A 20,449-nucleotide genomic window follows, 5' to 3' on the forward strand; every position below is an offset into this window, starting at 1 on the left:
CCTGTTTCCAGCCTGTTCCTTTCTTTAGCCCATGGGTGATGTTTGGTGGAATGGCAAGCTGTTAGGTATCCAAGGGGGAATAACAAGTAGATAATTAGGTCTGCATTTCAGATAAGAGATCTGGGTTGGAGTTTAACGTTAGGAGTTGTCAGTGTATAAATATTAAATGGGTCCCAAAAAATTCAGTTATGTCAGATGTGGAGTTGGGTTATTATGAAGTTCATCAACTAACAGGGCAATTGTGCAAGGTTAGCTGGCTTGGAGATTAGGTGGTCTGGCTCCCTGATCTAAATCCTTCTTGGTCCTGTTACTGTTTGGCACCACCTAGTGGCACCTACTCACTCTGGCTCAAATACCAGGATTCTTCTGGTTCTCTGGCTAGTTTGGACTTAGAGGACAGTGAGTGACGTATACTTAGTTGAATAGCAGTTAGTTGATTCAGGAAGACTGGGAGAAAACAGGATGTGGGGATGAAGCATTTACTTCTGCACTCCTGAGAAAGTGCTATCTGTAGTTTTCCTGCACGGCCTCACTTATACCTCACTTATACCTCCCCTACCCAAGATCAGAACTTTAGTCCAACCTCATGAGTACAGAGACTGGGCAGAGGACGGAGGAACTAGTTACAGGTATTTCTGAATTTTGCTTATCATGGGGGCCAGAAGACAGGATGTAATCAACAAAAGAGGGAGTAAAGATAGAAAAACAAAACTGAGCCACTCCAATTTAAGAAGTCCAGGAGACTAAGTAGGAGTAATTGATGATGTAGAAGGAGAACCAAGAGAGTGTGGTATTCCAGTGTTTCAAGGAGAATGGAGTGCTCAGCTATGTCACATGTCCCCAGTGGGTCAGGAGATACAACTATTGACAATTGACTGTTGGATTTAACAGTGTGTAGAGGATGTTGGTGACCTTGATAAACACAGTTTAATTGAGTGGGATTGGAATATGTTTAAGAGACAATTGGAGGAAAAGAAGACAACATGTATGGATTTTGTCTTTTTGGTGAATTGTCGTAAAAGGGAACAGAGGTATTTGGTGGTAGCTGTCAGGGGAAATGAGGATAAAAGGGGTTTAGATCGTGTAAGAAAAATAACATGTTTGTATAGTGATGGGGATGATCACTATACAAACATGCTGTTAAACAAAAAGTTTTTGTTTTTAAAAGTAATATATGTTACTTTTAGAGAATATAGTTGAAGAGGAAAATAAAAATAATCCACACTTCTGCCACTGAGATAACTATTGTTAATTTTTTTATATATAACTTTTTTCTCATTTTTTAATTGTGATATAATTCACATACCCAGTGACCCAGTGCCATCGAGTTGATTCCAACTCATAGCGACCCTATTGGACAGAGTACAACTGCCCCATAGAGTTTCCAAGGAGTGCCTGGCGGATTTGAACTGCCAGCCCCTTGGTTAGCAGCCATAGCACTTAACCACTATGCCCCCAGGGTTTCACATACCATAAATTTAATGATATTAAAGTGTACAATTAAGTAATTTTTAGAATACTCATCAGGTTGTACAATCATCAGCGCTATCTAATGCCGAACATTTTATCACCCCAAAAAGAAACCTGTACCCGTTAGCATTCACTGTCCGTTCTTCTCTCCCCTTTGTCCCTGGCTACCATTAATCTACTTTCTGTCTCTGTGGGTTTTCCTATTTTGGACATTTCACAAAAGTGGAATTATACAATATGTAGCTTTTGTGTCTGGCTTTTTTTCACTTAGTATAATGGTTACCAGGTTCATCCATGTTGTAGCATGTATCAGGACTTAATTCCTTTGTGTGGTAGAATATGGTATATCACTTGTAACACTTATACAAACGTACATACCTATACATGTAATAGCATCTTTAACTAGCATAACTGGAATCATACTTTTTATATAGCACCCTTTTCACTTAATTATCAGTGTCTAATCAATGACATAACTTATTCAGCCATTTTAATGGACATTGTTTAACTTTTTGTGTTTTCAGAACTTTTACAAACAACCTGAGATGAACAACTTTGTGCTAGAACCTTATACACATATCTGCTTTTATTTTTTAGCAACAATTCCTAGAAATAGGTGTTGATCAAAGGGTAAGAACACTTTCTCAAGGCCTTTGGCCATATCGCCGCATTCCTTTACTGAAGGGTACACCAGTTTGCACCACTGCGAGCATGTTTTTCTTATCTTAAACACCTAAAATACCTAAAAATTTTCAATGAGGTGAAAAAGCATCTCTCTGTATTGATTTGTTAAGAGAAAGCAGATATACTTGAAATTTTCCTGAAGCCACCTGAAATTCTCCCTGACAAAATTGAGCTTTTCATGGCATATTTGTTTGGAAGCATTGGAAAAATATATTCGTTTTAAAGTAATTTTGGCTGTGTCTTTTAAAGTGAAAAACTTACTTTCTTTATTAAAAGCATATTGGAAGGAAGTTGGTTTTGATAGTTACCATTTTTTGAAAAGTACTCGAATGTATATCTACAATTACTGATTTTCAACTAGTTGCTCAGGGTTGGTAAGTTTTTGTTCTATAAAATTCATATTCTAGAAATGTGAATGTCACTCCATTCATAATTTCTTGCTAGGACTATATATTGAGAGTTCTTAGAAATAGCATATTATAATTTAATACAACAAAAAAGTAATTACAATATTAACTTTTAAATTTTGGTATTTAGAGGGTACAAGAACCCAAGTACAATGGCAGTTGTTTTGTGCAAATGATAAAGAGGGTAGATTTTACTTATCTTGAAATCTTAAAAAAATGTGTTAAAGCCTAAAAGAGGTCATTTATAAATCACAGTTTATACGGGACATTTCGGAGACCATCTCTAAGTTTTTAATTAATTGAATCTAATTTAGATTTAGTTTTTTTTAAAGTGCGTGAACATTTATAGTAACTCATTCTTAATTTTAGTGGGAATATATGCTTCCTGTATTATTGCGATTCTACTGGGAATAGTCTGACTTACTACAGACACTTTCATTGTACTTTGTCTATGTAGTTTTGACAAATAAGACAATAGTTTTTCTTTTTTTTGAACTAACAGCAGATTCAAGCGTCCTTGTCTGTCAAAATGTTTGTAAAAAATCAGCTATCGTGCAGTTCGGTTGTCAAGCTATATTCCAAAATAAATTGCAGTGTAGGTAGGTGGGTAGATGGATTTATTTGTATTTATATATATCGTATATATGTTAACTCAAGTCACTACTGCCCTGGATGGAGGATTAAAGGAATGGCTTTACAGATACAGGGGGATACGTATTTTTTAATGAGACGTTTTGTAACTGCTGCATCAACAAAGAAACATAAATATGTGGTATTGTGCTCTGATGTCTTACATCATTGTATCACATCTTGTTTGGGCATTGGCCAGCCTTTCAATTTTTTTTCTGTTTCAGATTTTGATGGGTTTTTCTTGATTTGTAGAATAATCATGTTAGTTTTTTCAAAAGGATTTTAGTATTGTGTTAGTGAGGTAAAAGAATGATTGCTGCCATTAATTGTACCAGCTACTGTGCTAAGCAGTATCTAGTATTCACTCAGTTACTCCTCTATACTCCTCAGTGAGGTTGATACTATCACATTTTACAGATGAGGAACTGAGACTCAGAAAGGTAACCCAAGGTTACTCAGAAAGGTAACCCAAGGTTACTCAGTAAGGTACAGACAACTCATAGTAGAAACTCAGGTCCATTTTAAATATAATCCTTGGTTATCTCTTATTTTATTGTTGATAGTCTATAGAACCTTTTTTTGAGGCCATTTGAAAAACTGGAAGCTCAGTTCATTCCATCACTAGAATGGTTTCTTTGTGCTGCTATGAAATAGAAACAGCTTTTTGGAATTACTGGCCAGTGTTATTCAGTGACTGCTTGAGAAATTGTTTATATTTGATTTACTGTATGCTGTGAATTCTTTCCATTGTTTAACAGTAGAAAAGCAGATCATAGATTTGTGTTAACATTTCCAAATTTGTGTTTGAAATAGATTTGGCAACTGACCGGAAGCTCTTCCGCCTGGTCTCCAATGACTCCTTCATCTCCATTCAGCCTTCCTTATCCTCTGGTGGACAGGATCTACCAAGGGACTTCAGTGACAAAGTGAGCCTGCCAAGTCATAGCCACAGCCACCACCACCATGTTGACCAGTCTCTTTCCAGCGCCTGTGACACAGAAGTGGCTTCTCTTGTACCTTTACATTCACACTCTTACAGGAAAGATCACCGGCCACGAGGTGTACCACGGACTTCCAGCTCTGCTGTGGCTTTTCCAGATGCTTCACTGAATGACTTCCCTCTCTATCAGCAAAGACGTGGGCTAGATCCAGTCAGTGAGTTAGAATCTTCCAAGCCTCATTCTGGATCCAAAGAATCCTTAGTGGAAAATTCTTGTTTATCTGGGGAATTTCAGCTTGTTGGTGACCTGAAAAAAAGCAATTCTCAGCCACCCACAAAAAGTGGGAAGGGCAAACCTTTGAAAGCAGACAAAAGCGTGGACAGCTTGAGGAGCCTGAGCACACGGAGTAGTGGGTCTACCGAAAGCTACTGCAGCGGGACAGACCGCGACACTAACAGTACTGTCAGCAGCTATAAAAGTGAGCAAACCAGCTCAACTCACATAGAGAGCATCTTGTCAGAGCATGATGAGTCTCCTAAAGTAGGAAAGAAAAGTGGTAGGAAAAAAGAATGCTCTGTTAACACGGAGGAAAAGAGTAGCTGTGCCAGTGACAAAAGGACTAGTAGTGAAAAGACTGCTTTGGAAGGAAGTACAAACAGTGGGGTTCAGGAGGCCAAGGGTTCTAATACCCTCGATGATACACACAATCAGAGAGCTCTCAGCACCTCTGCATCCGAAGAAGCCAACAAAAACCCCCATGCAAATGAATTTACTTCACAAGGGGACAAACCACTTGGGAAGACAACTGAAAACAAAGAGGAACAGCAGAGTGACAAGTCAGCTGTTCCGGTGGATTCGAAACCTTACAAAGATGTCGGTGGAAAGCAAAAGGAAGGAGATGTACGACCTAAGTCTTCTAGCTTAATCCACCGGACAGCCTCTGCCCACAAGTCTGGCAGGAGACGGACAGGAAAAAAACGGGCCAGCAGTTTTGACTCAAGTCGGCATAGGGACTATGTTTCCTTTCGAGGTGTTTCTGGTACCAAGCCACATAGTGCTGTATTTTGTCATGATGAGGACTCAAGTGATCAAAGTGACTTGAGTAGGACATCAAGCGTTCAGTCTGCTCACCAGTTCAGCAGTGATAGCTCTTCTAGCACCACCTCCCATTCCTGTCAGTCTCCTGAGGGCAGATACAGTGCTCTAAAGACCAAACACACTCATAAAGAAAGGGGCGCAGACTCTGAACACACACACAAGACTCATTTGGGTCCTGAAGGGACTGGCAAAAAGCGGGCAACACGGCGGACTTCCAGCACAAATAGTGCCAAGACTCGTGCCCGAGTCTTGAGCCTGGACAGTGGCACAGTAGCATGTTTGAATGACTCAAATAGGCTCATGGCGCCCGAAAGTATAAAACCGTTAACCACTTCAAAATCAGATCTTGAGGCCAAAGAGGGAGAGGTGCTAGATGAGCTGTCTTTATTGGGAAGGGCTTCCCAGTTAGAGACAGTCACTCGGTCTAGGAATAGCTTGCCAAGCCAGGTTGCATTTCCCGAAGGGGAAGAGCAAGATGCAGTCAGTGGAGGTGAGTAAACTGCAGGAAGAGATTTCCCAAAGAGTCACTGTGATAATGTTGGTACTGTTGATAAGAGTAGTACTTATTAAAATATGCTTTGTGTTAAAGTATGCTTCGTATTAATATTCTTTCTACCACTGTGTTGGTAAAGTAAATTAAACTCATTTCCATGAAGGAGGTGGTTACCTTAGGAAAGGCTTTGGTATGAACACCAAGCAGATGTTTCTTCAGTTGTATTATTTGACGGTATCAGTTTGTTCTTGATGGCATGCACCTTTTTTTAACCAGTTGCCACCTTAATTAATGCTTTGTCAGGAATAACAACAATTAACCCTCTTCCTCTGCACAGCAATTGCAACAGCAAAATGTAGAATTATATGAGGGCTTCAAGCCATTTTTGGTAATCTATTATACGGCCTGTGCCACTGAACTTCAGAAGTAGATCACTAAAATTGTTATCTAAGATTTTTCCAAATACTACTTTGATTATGAACTTGGAAAATTTGTGGCTCTTTTTGTCTGGTTTTATTTCTTGCTTACTCAGGTTTCAGGCACTGGGAATTTTTTGTTTTTTTCTGTAACTTCACGCTTTTCTTAAAAGCAAAGTTTATTAAATCAGGGTTTGGACTTTTTATTGGCATTTAGTATCCATTAGTGGTTGTATGATGTTTACTATGATAACAGTGAGGGTGTTTTGGTTGAAGTAATAGTTTATTTCAGGTTTATGGAATTGTGCAAAACTCCATAGGTGATTTTATATTCTGTCATTGTGTATTTACCTTTTTTTAATTTTAGAGTTGCCCCGCCTCCCCCTGCTATTGTCTCCTGTCCAGAATAGTTTGTTCATTCTGTTCTGGTTATTATGGAATCTGGTTCTTGAGTAGTATCAGAAGAATTAGATCTTCTATTGCTAGAACCTTAGCTTTTTTACCCTCCGTCTACATTCCCATTAATTAAGCTAATATCTTTAGTTATCAAATTTATAGTCTGTTGGTCTTATTAAATGTCTCTTAATAATATCTGTTATTATAAAGAGTTCCACTGAATTTTTTCTTTGTAAAAATGCCCGGAAACACAAGGGAGCATACTTTTTCTTGAAAAGAATTTTAATTTCATCAAGAGTATTTTTAAAACTCCGTATTGTCGTAAACCTCTTGTTTCTTTTGGTATAGTTTCTAACAAAGATTAATTTCTACTGGGAGTATAAAGAAACAATCTTTAGTATCTTAGAAAGAAGACAGTTTTTCAAACCCAAGTATTGAGAACTAATTATATTTGAAGTAATTATAACCATTTGGTGACCTGGATGTTATTTGTTTTTTTCTAAAGATCTGAAATGCTTTGAGTAGTTTCTCGTACAAATCATATTAACTAACTTCATGATGTGCAAGAAACTATTGGATTTTAAGATATAGCTTAATTTTTGAAGTTCCTATCAAAATTATTTTAAGAGTTAACGTATATTGTTAAAAAGTAAATAAATGAAAAGCTATAGTATATCTCTAGGTGTTTGTATTTAAAATGTCATTTCCTTTTCACGGGTTATGTGGAGCATTGTTGTTTTGTTTTTTTAGAGACGGTATATGGAAGCTATTATTTGCTTCTTAATGCAGTTCTTTGACTTAATATAAACCCAGTGCCCTCGAGTAAGTGCCCATTTTTCCAGGTGCCAACTTTTATTTTGTTTGTGTTTTTAATTAAAAAAAAAAAAAACCAAAAAACACAAAAACCTGAGTGAATGTTAATAAGAAACGAATAATCAACTAAAATTCCCATGCACTTGAGTGGAAGAAATAGTCTGTGGACTGTTGAAAAACATATTTATTGCCAAAGGAAGGCATTGTAGGGTCTATTTTTATTTGAGCTTATTGTGTTTAGAATAAAAATAAGAATAAAACTAGACTGCTTGAATGTGTTGGGAATTTATAATTTGTTGGTTTTCATCACATTTTGTTAAAGGTTTATATGGGCTTTTGGAAGATTGAAGGTGGTGGGAGGATGGGATTTGTTTTGGTTCTCATGATTTAAAAATTACATAACATCTTAAATATTAAGATATTTGTTTATATTAGCATTAATTATCACACTCCTGTCTGACGATTTAGGAGAAATTTTTCTGGGCCTTCTGCCTTACACACTGTACTGCTGGAACGCTTCAGCAAAACAGAGGATACTGCCTGTGTGTGCACAAAGCATAAATGGATTTCATCCTAATGAATTTGGAGGTGTTGATGAGTTCTCTAACGATTTCTTTTTATTTTACTTTTAACGCAGGTGGTGGCAGTAGTGTAGAGGGATAGAGTTTAGGAAATATACTTTAAAGTATAAAAATAAAGTCCTCTAAAATAGGAGATTTTCTAGTATAATGATGTGGAGTTGTTTACCCATTAGCATATAGGCTCCACTATAGGTGTGATTCTAGGAAAGCTATGTTACTTCTTTAAACCTCAGCTTTCTCATGTTAAAAAGAGGTGATGATAGTATCTGTCTCACAGAATTGTTGAAAAGATTAAATGAGTTCTTACGTGTAAAATGTTTAGAACAGTGCCTGGCACATCCAAAAAACCCGTTGCCGTCCAGTCGGTTCTGACTCATAGTAAATGTTTAATAAATGCTAATATTACGGCTATTTAAAGGGCCAGTTTGTATGCTACTCAACTGTATCCTATCCCTTGTTTAACTTTATTAATTTAGTAGCATACAATTAAAATAGAGAAAAATGATTTAACATAGAAACATGAGATATTAATTGTGCCATTGTGAAACTTGATAATAGTAAAATATCTGAGTTTCTAATTTTTTACATAATGCTAACAGAAAAACATTTTTAAACATCTAATATTCCAGCAATTTGGATTTTAATCTTATTTTAGCAGCAATTTATCATATAACTCATCTTTTGATACTCAGTCACGTAACAAATGATTGTTGGTATAGGACTTCTCATGATTAATCAAGTACTTTGGTCAGAGTTGGAATTCATCAATAATGTTCTTCAACTGTCTAGACAGGAAAAAGTTTAATGTTCAAACCAAGGCATTTTCTGTTGTTGACCATTTACTTTGCATTTAATTTTTTATAGTATAAGGCGTATCTTCAGTAGTTTTTGACTAATACTTCAAGAATAAAATTTATAGGCAACTTATATTGGTAGAAAGTTGTCCTGTTTTTTTCTAGCCTATGTTTAAAAAATCATTTTCTTTTGAGTCATTTAAACTCATTTCCTGCATGATTCAATACAATTATTACAGCATATTTTCTGTATCAGTTCACAGGTTATAAAGAACACCCAGAGTGGAAAAGTTTGTTTGCTTTATTATTCTTTGTACTTTTTTCTGAATTTTTTAGCCTCTCTATCTCTGTGTGAGAAGATTATTTTAATTATAATGTTTGGTTCACTACTTTTTAAGCAAGTAGTAGGATCTTATTATAACATTGTGTATGTTGGGAACCAACGATAATCTTCCCTTAAAGGATATTATTTTATTCAAAGAAAAACCAAATCTTTTTCCCACAAATTATGCAGGTTTGTGCCATACATGTAAATTGAAGGTCTTTTGTTTTGTATCCAAATATCATTGAACATTAGAAAGAAAAGGCAAAGACCACTGTATAGGCAAAAAAATGTGAATTAAAGCATTTTTACATTACTAAATAGAGGAAGTCTAAATTCTAATAAACTTAATTTCCTGATTCCTCAGTCCACACAGTAAGTTAGAGGTAAATTAGTAGAAGGGAAGGTTGCTGGGGGGCGAAGCAGTGACAGCAGCAGAAATACACAGCTGACACTCAGGTAGGAACTGGCATGACTACACAAATCAACCCAGAAAGGGTAACAGTATGGGGTCATTAGAGCAGGGAAACTATCTTAATAGTGGTCAAGGACATGATGGTATTATAACTTAATATCATTTTAGAGTGTAATACAATAATCAATGGATATATAGCTGATCCTGATTTACTAAGAAAAGATTGTTTAGTGAATACTGTGAAGAAAGCCTGCACACATAAAGCAGCATAGAAGAATGCTCATTAAATAGAGTAAAACAGGTTTGGGAACTTCAGTTACTTGAAAAATTGACTTCACTTAGAACATTATGAAGCAAAGAGACATTTTATTAATGAGGCAAATAAATATTTGTGTACAGACTTCCCAAAATCAGCCCATCCCTGATTCTGTTAGGTAGGAACAATTGTTACGGTATTTTTCTTTGCAGCAGTATGGGATTCTGGATAAGGAATCAAAAGTCTTATATTTTAATGCTACCTTTAATTACTGACTGAGTACTCTGGTAAGCCATTAAATCTGTGCCTCAGTTTCCTTTTTTGTAAAACAGGAAAAATAACCATCTGGGCCTGGCTCACATTTGATTATCAGACTCTCTTGAACTTTAATGAGCTTAGATGTGTCAAAGTGATTTGTAAATTGTAGATTCATTATGTAAACTAAGCTGGTGATGTCTTTTAATCATTTATAAGGAAGTTTTCCTTTTCATCAAATACACGTCGCTTCAGGTGTGTGTTCTTCACTAGTGACTCCTTATTATAAGGTGAATCTCCTGAAAATGTGTGCAAAATTGTATCCAAATGCAGTTTTCTGGGAGATGTGGCTATCTTTCATCCAATTTGCAAAGGATTAAAAAAGATTAGGAACCACTGATGAAAGTAATTCTTGTGCAGTATCTTTTAGGACTTTGCTTTGTGAAATATGACTTCAGAGCATCACTTAAATTTCTTGAAACCATTTTGTCTACCCAGCTGTATTTGTTTGGCTGCTGGGATTGTGGAAAATATCGGGGAGGACATGACCATTCTCTTTAACTGAAGACACAGCTAATAATTTTGTTTTTGTTTGCTGCTGTTTGTTTAGTTGTCAAAAAGTAGAGTAGTCCTCTAAAATGTGTTTGGAGATGGGCATTATTTTAACTCAGAACTGAACCTTAAAAGTTGTATGGTAGATTGCCACTGTCCTTTAGCCTGTCAGAAAATGATGCCTATAAGCATTTCTTTCTGTATTGGAATAGAACCCTTGCATGCTCATGTTCAGCATCATTACTGGCCAGAATGGAAACTGGAAAAAATACAGTGAAGCCTATGAGAGCCGGAACTCAACGGGACTGCCTTGTTTTTCAGATCTCACAATTTTCTGCCTCTGATAGGGCATAGTCTTACATTTTTCTGTCCCTCTCTATTAGTAGAAAATATTTGAATTTTCATTCACTGGCTGGTTTCCACCTTATAGGTTCTGACTTTCATAGGTTTTACTGTATTTAGATAAAATGGATTTTATACTTAGGCTTAAGATTGATACTAATGTATTGCAGATTTTTTTTTTTTTTTTTTGCAAAATCGTTTGAATATTTCTTTGCATAGTTATTTTTAAGTAAAGTGGTTTTTTACCTTAAAGAATCCTTCAGTGGATTTTGGAGTGTTTGCAAATATCTGTTGTTTTTCTGAGATGTATACACTTACTTGTTTCATACATTGGTCTTCTTTCTTTAAAATTTAGTTTCCTGATAGCATTTTGCTTCTGATGTATTTGAGGTACCAAAATACACAATTTTATTTGCACAACCCTCTCCAATTTATTCCTCTCTTTCCTACAATAATCGCTTACCACTGGAAAAAAATACTTTATTCATTAGTTTCTCCTGTCTAAATTTTTATTAATTCCTTAATTCATTTAATAGCTATGAGCTATGGCAAGAGGCCAGACATAGCCGTACATAACAACCAGAAAGTAACTTATTGTGTGTGGATCCTTTCACTAAGCAATTAGCTATATGATTGCCATTGTTTTTAGTGGTGTCTTCATTTCTACACATTTATACCGTCAACTTTTTGATTTTTGAGATAACATTTTTTTTCCTTAGAATTTGTAATCATACCTCTCATCTTGCCAAATTTTGTTCTTTTGTGCATTCCAGCCATCCTGAAAGTATCGTAGTGCTTTTGTGTAATACTTTTTCTGTTTTCATTCACAGGGTAAAAATGAACTGATAGGCTATTGTTTGAATACCTCTATATAAAAATAGTTACATTATAATAATTCAGTATAGAATGCCTACAGTTTTCCTTAAGGAGCCCTGGTGGCACAATGGTTAAGCACTTGGCTGCTAACAGAAAGGTTGGCATTTCAAACCCACCCAGCATCTCCGCAGGAGGAAGACCTGGTGATCTGCTCCTGTAAAGACTACAGCCTAGAAACCCCCCTAGAGCAGTTCTCTGTCACATGACATGCTATTAGTGGAAATCAACTTGACAGCCCCCAACAACAAGAGTTATCCTTAACTTCCTGAAATAAATGGGAAGTAACTGCTGAGGTGGGAGGTGAATATTGTGGATTTTACTTTGTTTGTGATCTTTAGGAACAGATAAGACCACAGTGGTATTAAATGTCAGGGTATCTGTGCTTATCCATGAATTGCACTTAGGAACTCAGCAAATGTTTAAACTTAATTCAACAATTGTATCATGACCCCAAAAGTAAAAAGCCAAATTATCCGAAGGTTCCTCTTAAACTTGTTATGATTGTAAATTCAGTACTTTGACGTATTCTTAACACCAATAAACAAATGTTTAGAAAGTCAAGCCTTTTACAGTTGGGGGAAAAGTAGAAAAACGCACAACAATCTATGTTCTTGGAAGTATTCGATATCTGTCTTGTTATTCATGGCTTTTGAATCACTTGAGTGGTTTTGTTTCTTCCTTTACCTACACATGCATGAAAATTGGTTTACCTAATGACTATGGAAAGAGGGCTAAATTTTCACTATTCGCATTTTATACTGTCACTATTAAACTAATTTCATTCTCTTTGACAGAAGATACTGGCTTTTAAGCAGCATTAAAATGCCAACTTTTAAGAAACAGTTTTAAAAGTATTTTTCCCCTCCTCTGTGGTTCCCTAGGTAAAAGATTTTTTCTTTTGCTTTCTCCTATAAAGGATTCAAAAAATATTTATTACAGTTAACTGTAGGTGTTTGTCAAGTGTGACTATAACTTATATGATTGTATATGTTTACAGCAAATTTAAGCTTGAAGACATTTTTCCCTTTTGACTGTAATAGAAGTAGACCCACGCTGAATCCTGTTCCAAATAGAGATGTTTTATATAAGTAGCATATTCCCATTTTAGGCTTAGGACATGGCTTAGTCTTCCTCATTGTGACCACAAATTGTAGCATAGTGTTTCCAGTTGAATGTGTGATCCTAACTGATGTTAGAGAAGTTGCTATATTAAGCATTGAAAACCATTTTAACTGTAGGTATCTATACCTAGAATATTATAATGGCAGAATCAGAGGCAATAACCATAATTCCATAATTGCAATAACCATAATAACCAATTTATAATACATTGTTCATTAGATGCCCAAACTTTCATCTTGTTGTATTTCTCAGATTATTTTATTAGGGAAATTAGTAATGTATAGTTATTTTGCAAATAGCAAAATATAAATGATTTGTAAGTAGTGAAAAAATAAAAGAGTGGTATTTTCTGAAGATGGAAAAGGACATTTTGACTAAAAATGGACAATGTAGTTTGTCTTTTTTGTTCCAGTACTATGGACTACTTTTACTTAAAATTTCCACGATTGAGCCTTCAGTAGAAGAAAGATAGTATAGAAAACTGTCTCCTGTTGCCCTCCTTCGTATTGTTAGTATTCAGTGATCACATAGTGTGTTTTCAAATCCTTCAGAATAATTTTAGTATATTTCATGTTTCAAATTATCCTCTATAAATTATACCTGGATAAATTTTATTCTGCTGTTTTGATTGAAATATCTGTAACTAGAAAACATATTGGGAAGTTTCTTAATGAAGTTGGGTTAACCTATAAATTGAATAGTAGTTTTACAACAATAGAATTGAAATTTTGAATGTAATTTCACAAAAGAAGGCTTGCATGGAGTTTTAGAGCAGTGATTCAAATTCCGTGCCCTGACAACCATACTGGTGTCTAAGAACTGTTAGTAGGTATGCCAGTCACTCATCTAATTTTTCATTTCTTCCCTCAAGTAGCTTTTTTTCCTCTTTGCTTTGTTTCACCCTTCTTCCCAATGACTACCCTGCCAATGTATGTTTTCTTCTTTGTGACAATGCTGGCTGCAGCTTCCTTTTATTGAGGTTGTCATTGTCAGGAATAGGCAAAGTATGCAGTATGATTTTGCTAACAAAAAGGCAGCCTTGACTTTCTAGATCAGTGCTGTCTAATAACACAATTTTCTGTGATAATGAAAGTATTCTGTATCTGCACTGTCCAGTATGGTAGCCACATATTAAGCACTTGAAATATGGCTAGTGCATCTGAGGAACTGGATTTTTAATTTTATGTAATTTAAGTTTAAATCGTCACATGTGGCTAGTGGCTACCATATTGGACAGCATAATTCTAGATGACCAGATCTAATTAACATCATTTGTTCACATAGGTCAGGTCATACATAATTTTTACATATGTTAGCTTTTACCCCGCAAGTAACAGCTTTTTCAAATTTAGGTGAATTTCCATGTGTTTGGAAAGAATGTTTCTGTGCTAGTTTTGCCTTTATTCATGTTTAGATCACTAGGAAACACAGTTATATTCAATTGGATGAAAATAATTTTGCCTTTTGTTTTAGAAATCCAAATCAGCTAATTAGTATGGTTTTATAAAATTTTATGTAATTCTATAAAGCCATTGTTGTGATATTCTCACTGTTGTATACTTGGTTTTGGTTTGTACTTTTTATTGCTTTTGAATTAAGTGTATGTACTTGCCGTTTTGCTAATGTTTGCTTCCTAATGTTGAGGGGACCAGTACAGGGGCATAGAGTTGAATGAAATTTGATGGCAGCAAAGAATCTGAAACAGTTAAGAAATATTCATGCTATCTTGAATTGAAGTTTAACAAACTAGTTGTGCATCCTAGCAGTGGTTTCTTTTAGTGCTGCCAAAGTATGGCACGGGACATTGAGATAAACATCTTATCTCTGCTTTACTCCTCGGTTATTAAAAATGAAGTACTGTGTTTGCTGTTTTTAGTATCCTCATGAGAGTAGAAACTAATGCCCTATTCCTGTTAGTAGAAACTACCAAACACTCTATTTTTAAGGTCATCTTAATTAAAGGGGAAATAGAAGAATATGGGACTAAATAAATGAGACTTTTAAGAAAAGATTTAAAGCAACAGTGATCCTAAAATAGGAAACTCAGGTTGGAGATGGTGAAGCCAGATAATAGATTAGAAGCTTTATTTTAAAGAGGCAGTGAATTATCTTTAAATAAATGGCACATACTTTTGTATGCTCCCTGATATGGTAGGTTAACAGTGCACATACAAGAGCAATTTGGATTAATTGGACAAGTTCCCTTTACTTCTGAGGGTGGGAAGGAAAGGGAAAGACAGGCTCAGCTGCTATTTACATCTTTGACCTAGGCTCCTATTTGACCTAAGTCTGTCTTGATACAGCAGCACAGGCCAGCGAGGAGGCAGTGTCATTTCGCCGTGAACGCAGCACATTTAGGCGCCAGGCAGTACGGCGCCGCCACAATGCAGGGAGTAACCCTACCCCTCCTACATTGCTCATCGGATCACCCCTAAGGTATGGTATTTTAAAATTCCACCAAGTTTAGCATGCATGTAACAGACCTAACCTGTTCTGTCAATCCCAAGAAAGCATTCGAAGAGCTTTTTCTTTTTATCTTTCAGTTTCCCTTCTGTACCTTTAAGCTCTTATAGGCTTTCTCTGCATGTGACCATGAGCTTATTGCATTATGCATGCTTATGTTGCACTGTTTAAACAAAATGATCAGGTGGTTTAGCCGATTTTAAATTTGCAGAATTACCTTAGGGTAGTTATAGAAATGTAAGTAGAGGCATTAAGTCAGCTTTTCATTTGTTTTCTACTCCAAATGAATAATATTAATGCAGTGTCTTTCCCCAGCATCTTGCAGTTTAATAGGAACAAACATGGGACTGAGTAGAGAGCTTGTGAGAATAACAGATGGCCATCCTCAGCTTGATAAGCCAGTTTGATTATTTATTTCTCAATAATGTGTATATATATATATATAATTTTATGTGTCTTAAAAAAATTGGTATCTTTTCTAATCACCAGGACCTAAAAAATGACAGGGGACTAGAATATTTAATTTATGGTAAAATAGGGTCAATTGGATGTATATATTTGTATGTACATCTATATTGAATTCTCAGCCTTTAATAGCGTATGGAACAAATACATTTTTGTTTCCAATATTCCTCATCAAGAGAACATCCTTTTATAACATTGGGAATAATTTCTTATTACAATTTCATATTTTATTCTCAGTTGTTTCAAATGCAATGAGTCCATGCCTTGAATTAAAAATGTAAAATTTATTCAAAAGACATGTGCTTTAATTTATTTTAAGAACACAAATATGAACATAAATACTTTACATGTGCTTAACGAAGCACTGCATGTACCATACCACGTACTTTTCCTCTATATCTAGAAGCACTGTTACCCAGATTATTTTTCTACCACATTTTAATTTGAAACTCAAAAGTTAAGAGCATTTAATGAAATAACTGCTCTAGAGTGCATGGTAGGTTGGAAGAGATAAACCACTTATATTGCTAAAACTTTGTTCTTGATAGTGGTAAAATCCTATTCATTTAAGTATTGCTTTATTTATATTCTCCTGGGTTTTAAGACTTGATTATTTTTCTGGATTTTACATTATAATCAAGAACTTCACCTTTCGTAGATTGTGTTCCTGATTAACCCTGCAGTAATGCATAATTCTGTAAAAAGTGGTATGGCTTAGTTTAAACAATATTTAAAATATAAAAGACAACCAATAAAAAGAAACGTTGCTGTAGAAATCTTTCCAGCGCACCTTTGCATTTTGTGAGCCCTCCTGTTATTTTCTCCCCACCTCCTTTCCTTTGCTGCCTGAAGGAATTTTTCTTTCTGCTGATGAATTTGGGACACAGACCAAATGAAAGAGTTCCACATTTCATTTTAGTTTTTAACCTCTTCTTTTTGCCCCTTGAATAATACCTAACCATAGTCATCTTTGCTTTCCAACTCACCCCATGTTGGTATTTCTGAGACTTTTTTTCGTTTAACCTTCTCTTTTCAGCCTTTAAAATCTTTTCATTCTTTGCTACAAATGAAACTGCTGGATCCCACTCCCTAAACAAATGTAGACAAATTAGTTTTTTCTCTGCCTGGTGGAATATTGAAGGAGCTATGTTCTGCTCTAGCCAATCGCGTAGGATTTCCCTGCTTTTCTAGGGCTTTAAATACATCACCATCCGAATGAGGTTATGGTGTGAAACTTACTTGTAAAGAGTCCAAATTAGAATTTTTGGAAAGTAGTCTTCCATTATAGTTTTTTGTTGAGGTTCCAGGAATATTTCTAAGATAGAGATTACATATATTTTAAATGAACTGACCTCATCATGGAATAAATGAGATTTTAGCTGTGAGGAATTAGGAGAGATGTTTATTAAAGTCAGTTTTGTAATTGCAAAGATGTTCAGTTCAAGTATATTGGTGTTATCTCTCAGTGTGAGTTAGAGAATAATAATCTCATCTTTAAATATTGGATGGCATGGTCTTGCAAAAGCAAGTGGAATGGATGTGGGGATACTTTAGTTATAATTACTATCTAAATCCTGATAAAATCTGCTAACTTATTTTAAACTTTAATGAATAACTTAAAGAATTTACAATCTGAAACGCACAGAGACTCTTGTGGATCTTGGTAAAGTATATGTTATCAAGAACTTGGAATCATGAATTTCTTCACAAAGAGAATTGGGATGAATTTTATAATGTCTGTTAGAATATTGTTTCAGAATTATTTTGAAAAGGATTTTTTTCATTTACTTAGTCTTGTAATTCTATATTTATCTAAATATATCTACCTAAATGTGATACTTTTAGAACTCTAGTTAATGAGCTGGAATGAAAAGAAATTAGTGCATTTTGGTGAAGGGGGAAAAACCTTTGGTGTAGTCTTAGATTTACTTTTTTAAATGATAAGATTGAAATATCTGTGATAAATAAGGTCATAGTCAGAACCGAGAGGGTGGTGCTCAGAAATAAATTCACCAAACATTTGTTGTTTGTGTACTATTTTCAAGAGACTCTTCTGGGTGTTCTCTGGAATGTGGAGATACATAGGAATAACGTGGTCATACTCTTTAAGAGTTTACGTTTTAGCTGGGGAGACGCATACCTTTGTATAAGGCAGTATAAGGCAGAATGTCAAATACCAAATAAATAGTACAGCGGAAAGAAAGACGAGGGCCAACTATATTTTTCTGTCATTTAAATTAGAAATATTAATTTTTTTAAGATTGTGAGTCAACAATGCTATTGATAGCTGGTAGTTATAGACCTAAACTTTTCCTTTTGCTGTGTTGTAAAATAGTTGCTTTTTTCAAACTGTTTTTTGGCATATAATTGATACTGTCAAAAAGATTAATTCATGCCAAGTATTTGTTTAAGGTGAAGTGTAACCTTCCAGGACTATACCTCCTTACATTTTGTGCATAAATGACAGGCTTTTGTTATTGTAGTTGAAGGAGTTTGAAAATGGGAATTTTTCCTCTACCTGGTAGAATTCTCGCCTTCCATGAGGAAGGCCCAGGTTTGATTCCTGGCCAGTACACCTCAAGCATAGCCACCCCTCATCTGTCATTGGAGGCTGGCATGTTGCTATGATGCTGAACAGGTTTAGGTGGGGCTTCCAGGCTGAGGCAGACTAGGAAAAAAGGCCTGGCTGTGTACCTCCAAAAAAATCAGCCAGTGAAGACTCTGGATCACAACACTCTGACCTGTTGTGCACGGGGTCACCATGAATCAGGGTCTGACTCAATGGCAGCTAACAGAAGAACAACATATATTTTATGACTAGCTTTATTTTAATGTTTAAAATCTTGACATTTACAACCACATAGATTTTGACTAATTTCTTTTGTTTATTTATTCTGGAGTTGATTTTAGTGCATTGCTTAATTTACAAACTTTTTTGTGTATTTGTATATACATTGTGCATCTATGTTTAAGATTAGTATATTTTGAAATATGCTTAGCCTTAAAATACATCTAACTGCCACCAAAAAAAAAAAAACCAAACCCGTTGCCGTTGAGTAGATTCCAACTCATAGCGACCCTATAGGACAGAGTAGAACCGCCCTGTAGAGTTTTCAAGGAGCGCTTGGTAGATTCGAGCTCCACACAGCACCTTTGTTTATGACTTTAAGTGAAAAAAATTGATAGAAAAATTTGTTGAGTACATACTTACATACTCTATAAAACTCTGCAGTCTTCTGAACCTGAAGGGACACGGCACTTGAACTTTTTAACTTTTTCTTCTCAGCATTTTCTTCTTTGTGAAATTTATTGATTGTAAAGTTTGTGGATAAGTTTATATTTAATCTTCCAAGAAGGAGTAACAGCCTATATTATAGACAAACCTATCTGAATATATTAGTTTTGATTATATTAGAAGATATAAACATACTTGATTATAGTAGTTCCCAAGATTATCTCTTGATTTATGTCTATCGGACAAAAACTCTCGTCCAAAGAAGTTCTTAAATATTTTTATAGCTATGGCTTAAAATAGTATCAGAAAGGCTTGAAAAGTCAACATTTTGCGAACATACTTTATTTGCTATATGCATTCCTATGCTCTATGCATGTATACTTTTCAGTGGTCTAGAAGAAGCCTGAAAAATGGATGTTCCAGGCAGCATTGTTTCATAGAAGCTTGTGTGATGGAGGAAATGTTCCGTAATCTGCACTGTCCAGTATGGTAGCCACTAGCTACTAGCTACTGCCCATTGTGGTAGCTACTCGCTGCTGTTCAATGCAGTAGCACTTGAAGTGGTTAGTATGACTAAGGAACTAAATTTTTAATTAACTTAATAGCCACATGTGGCTAGTGTATTGGACAGTGCAGTTCCAGAGTGTAGCCTGTTGCTGTAACCACGGGCTTAATCAGCATATAAAGTATTTTCTATCAGGCCTTTTATTTTATGGTTATTTCAAATTATAGTTCCCTTCTCAGTCTAAAGCACGTGAACTTCTTTTATAGTCATCAGAGAAATCATTGCACTGAATTGAGAGAATTAAAGAGAAGCTGATACTCATGAGAAATGGTAAAACTGAATGAGGCCATTCTTATTTTTTTGAGAAGTCTAGTAACTTTAGTAACAGGCTGCAGGTTTGTTCGAAGTAATGCTGAGTTGCAGTGAACGTCACATAGAGAATGACATACAGTAATTATACTCGGAATGTTTTCATGAGTCACATCAGTTTATATTTGGATAAGTACTATACGAAGAACATGAAAATTCATAGTATTTTAAAATGCATAAATATGTAAAGATATAAAAGGGTTTAAAAATAATATAGGTTCCTAATTTTAGGTAATTTATGAATTTTGTAATTTTAAATTAATATACTTATCATAAAATAATGAGTATTTAATATTTTTTATAAAATTAAAGAAAAACTCCCTTGGGAAATCACTGGCTTACAAATTATTTTTAAGATTTTCTAATTTGATAGGTTCTTGTTAATGAGACTACAGTATGGATTGGAAAAGGGAATAAAATTTGTTAAGGGAACATAATTATTTTTAACTAGCACTGTGTACAATAAGCCTATGGCCTTATTTCAGAAATATGTAGACTTTTTGTATATAATACTTTGTATTGATTCTACTTCTGCCAAATTTGCATTTC

The 20,449-nt window shown here is 35.1% G+C and overlaps 1 protein-coding gene across 6 annotated transcripts in view; it reads left to right on the plus strand.

The window, feature by feature from the left end:
* Positions 1–20,449, plus strand: part of PCNX1 (pecanex 1) — a 187,594-nt gene that overhangs the window by 59,218 nt on the left and 107,927 nt on the right. For 3 of the 6 annotated variants that reach the window (XM_064292658.1, XM_064292660.1, XM_064292663.1), the window contains 2 exons: positions 4,005–5,720; positions 15,167–15,299. In XM_064292658.1, coding sequence (XP_064148728.1) covers positions 4,005–5,720; positions 15,167–15,299 — 1,849 coding nt within the window. The remainder of the gene's footprint in view (positions 1–4,004; positions 5,721–15,166; positions 15,300–20,449) is intronic. The other 3 variants (XM_064292661.1, XM_064292662.1, XM_064292659.1) reach the window with 2 other exon arrangements.

This window comes from Loxodonta africana, chromosome 10, assembly GCF_030014295.1.
Source record: "Loxodonta africana isolate mLoxAfr1 chromosome 10, mLoxAfr1.hap2, whole genome shotgun sequence".
Taxonomy (NCBI): domain Eukaryota; kingdom Metazoa; phylum Chordata; class Mammalia; order Proboscidea; family Elephantidae; genus Loxodonta; species Loxodonta africana.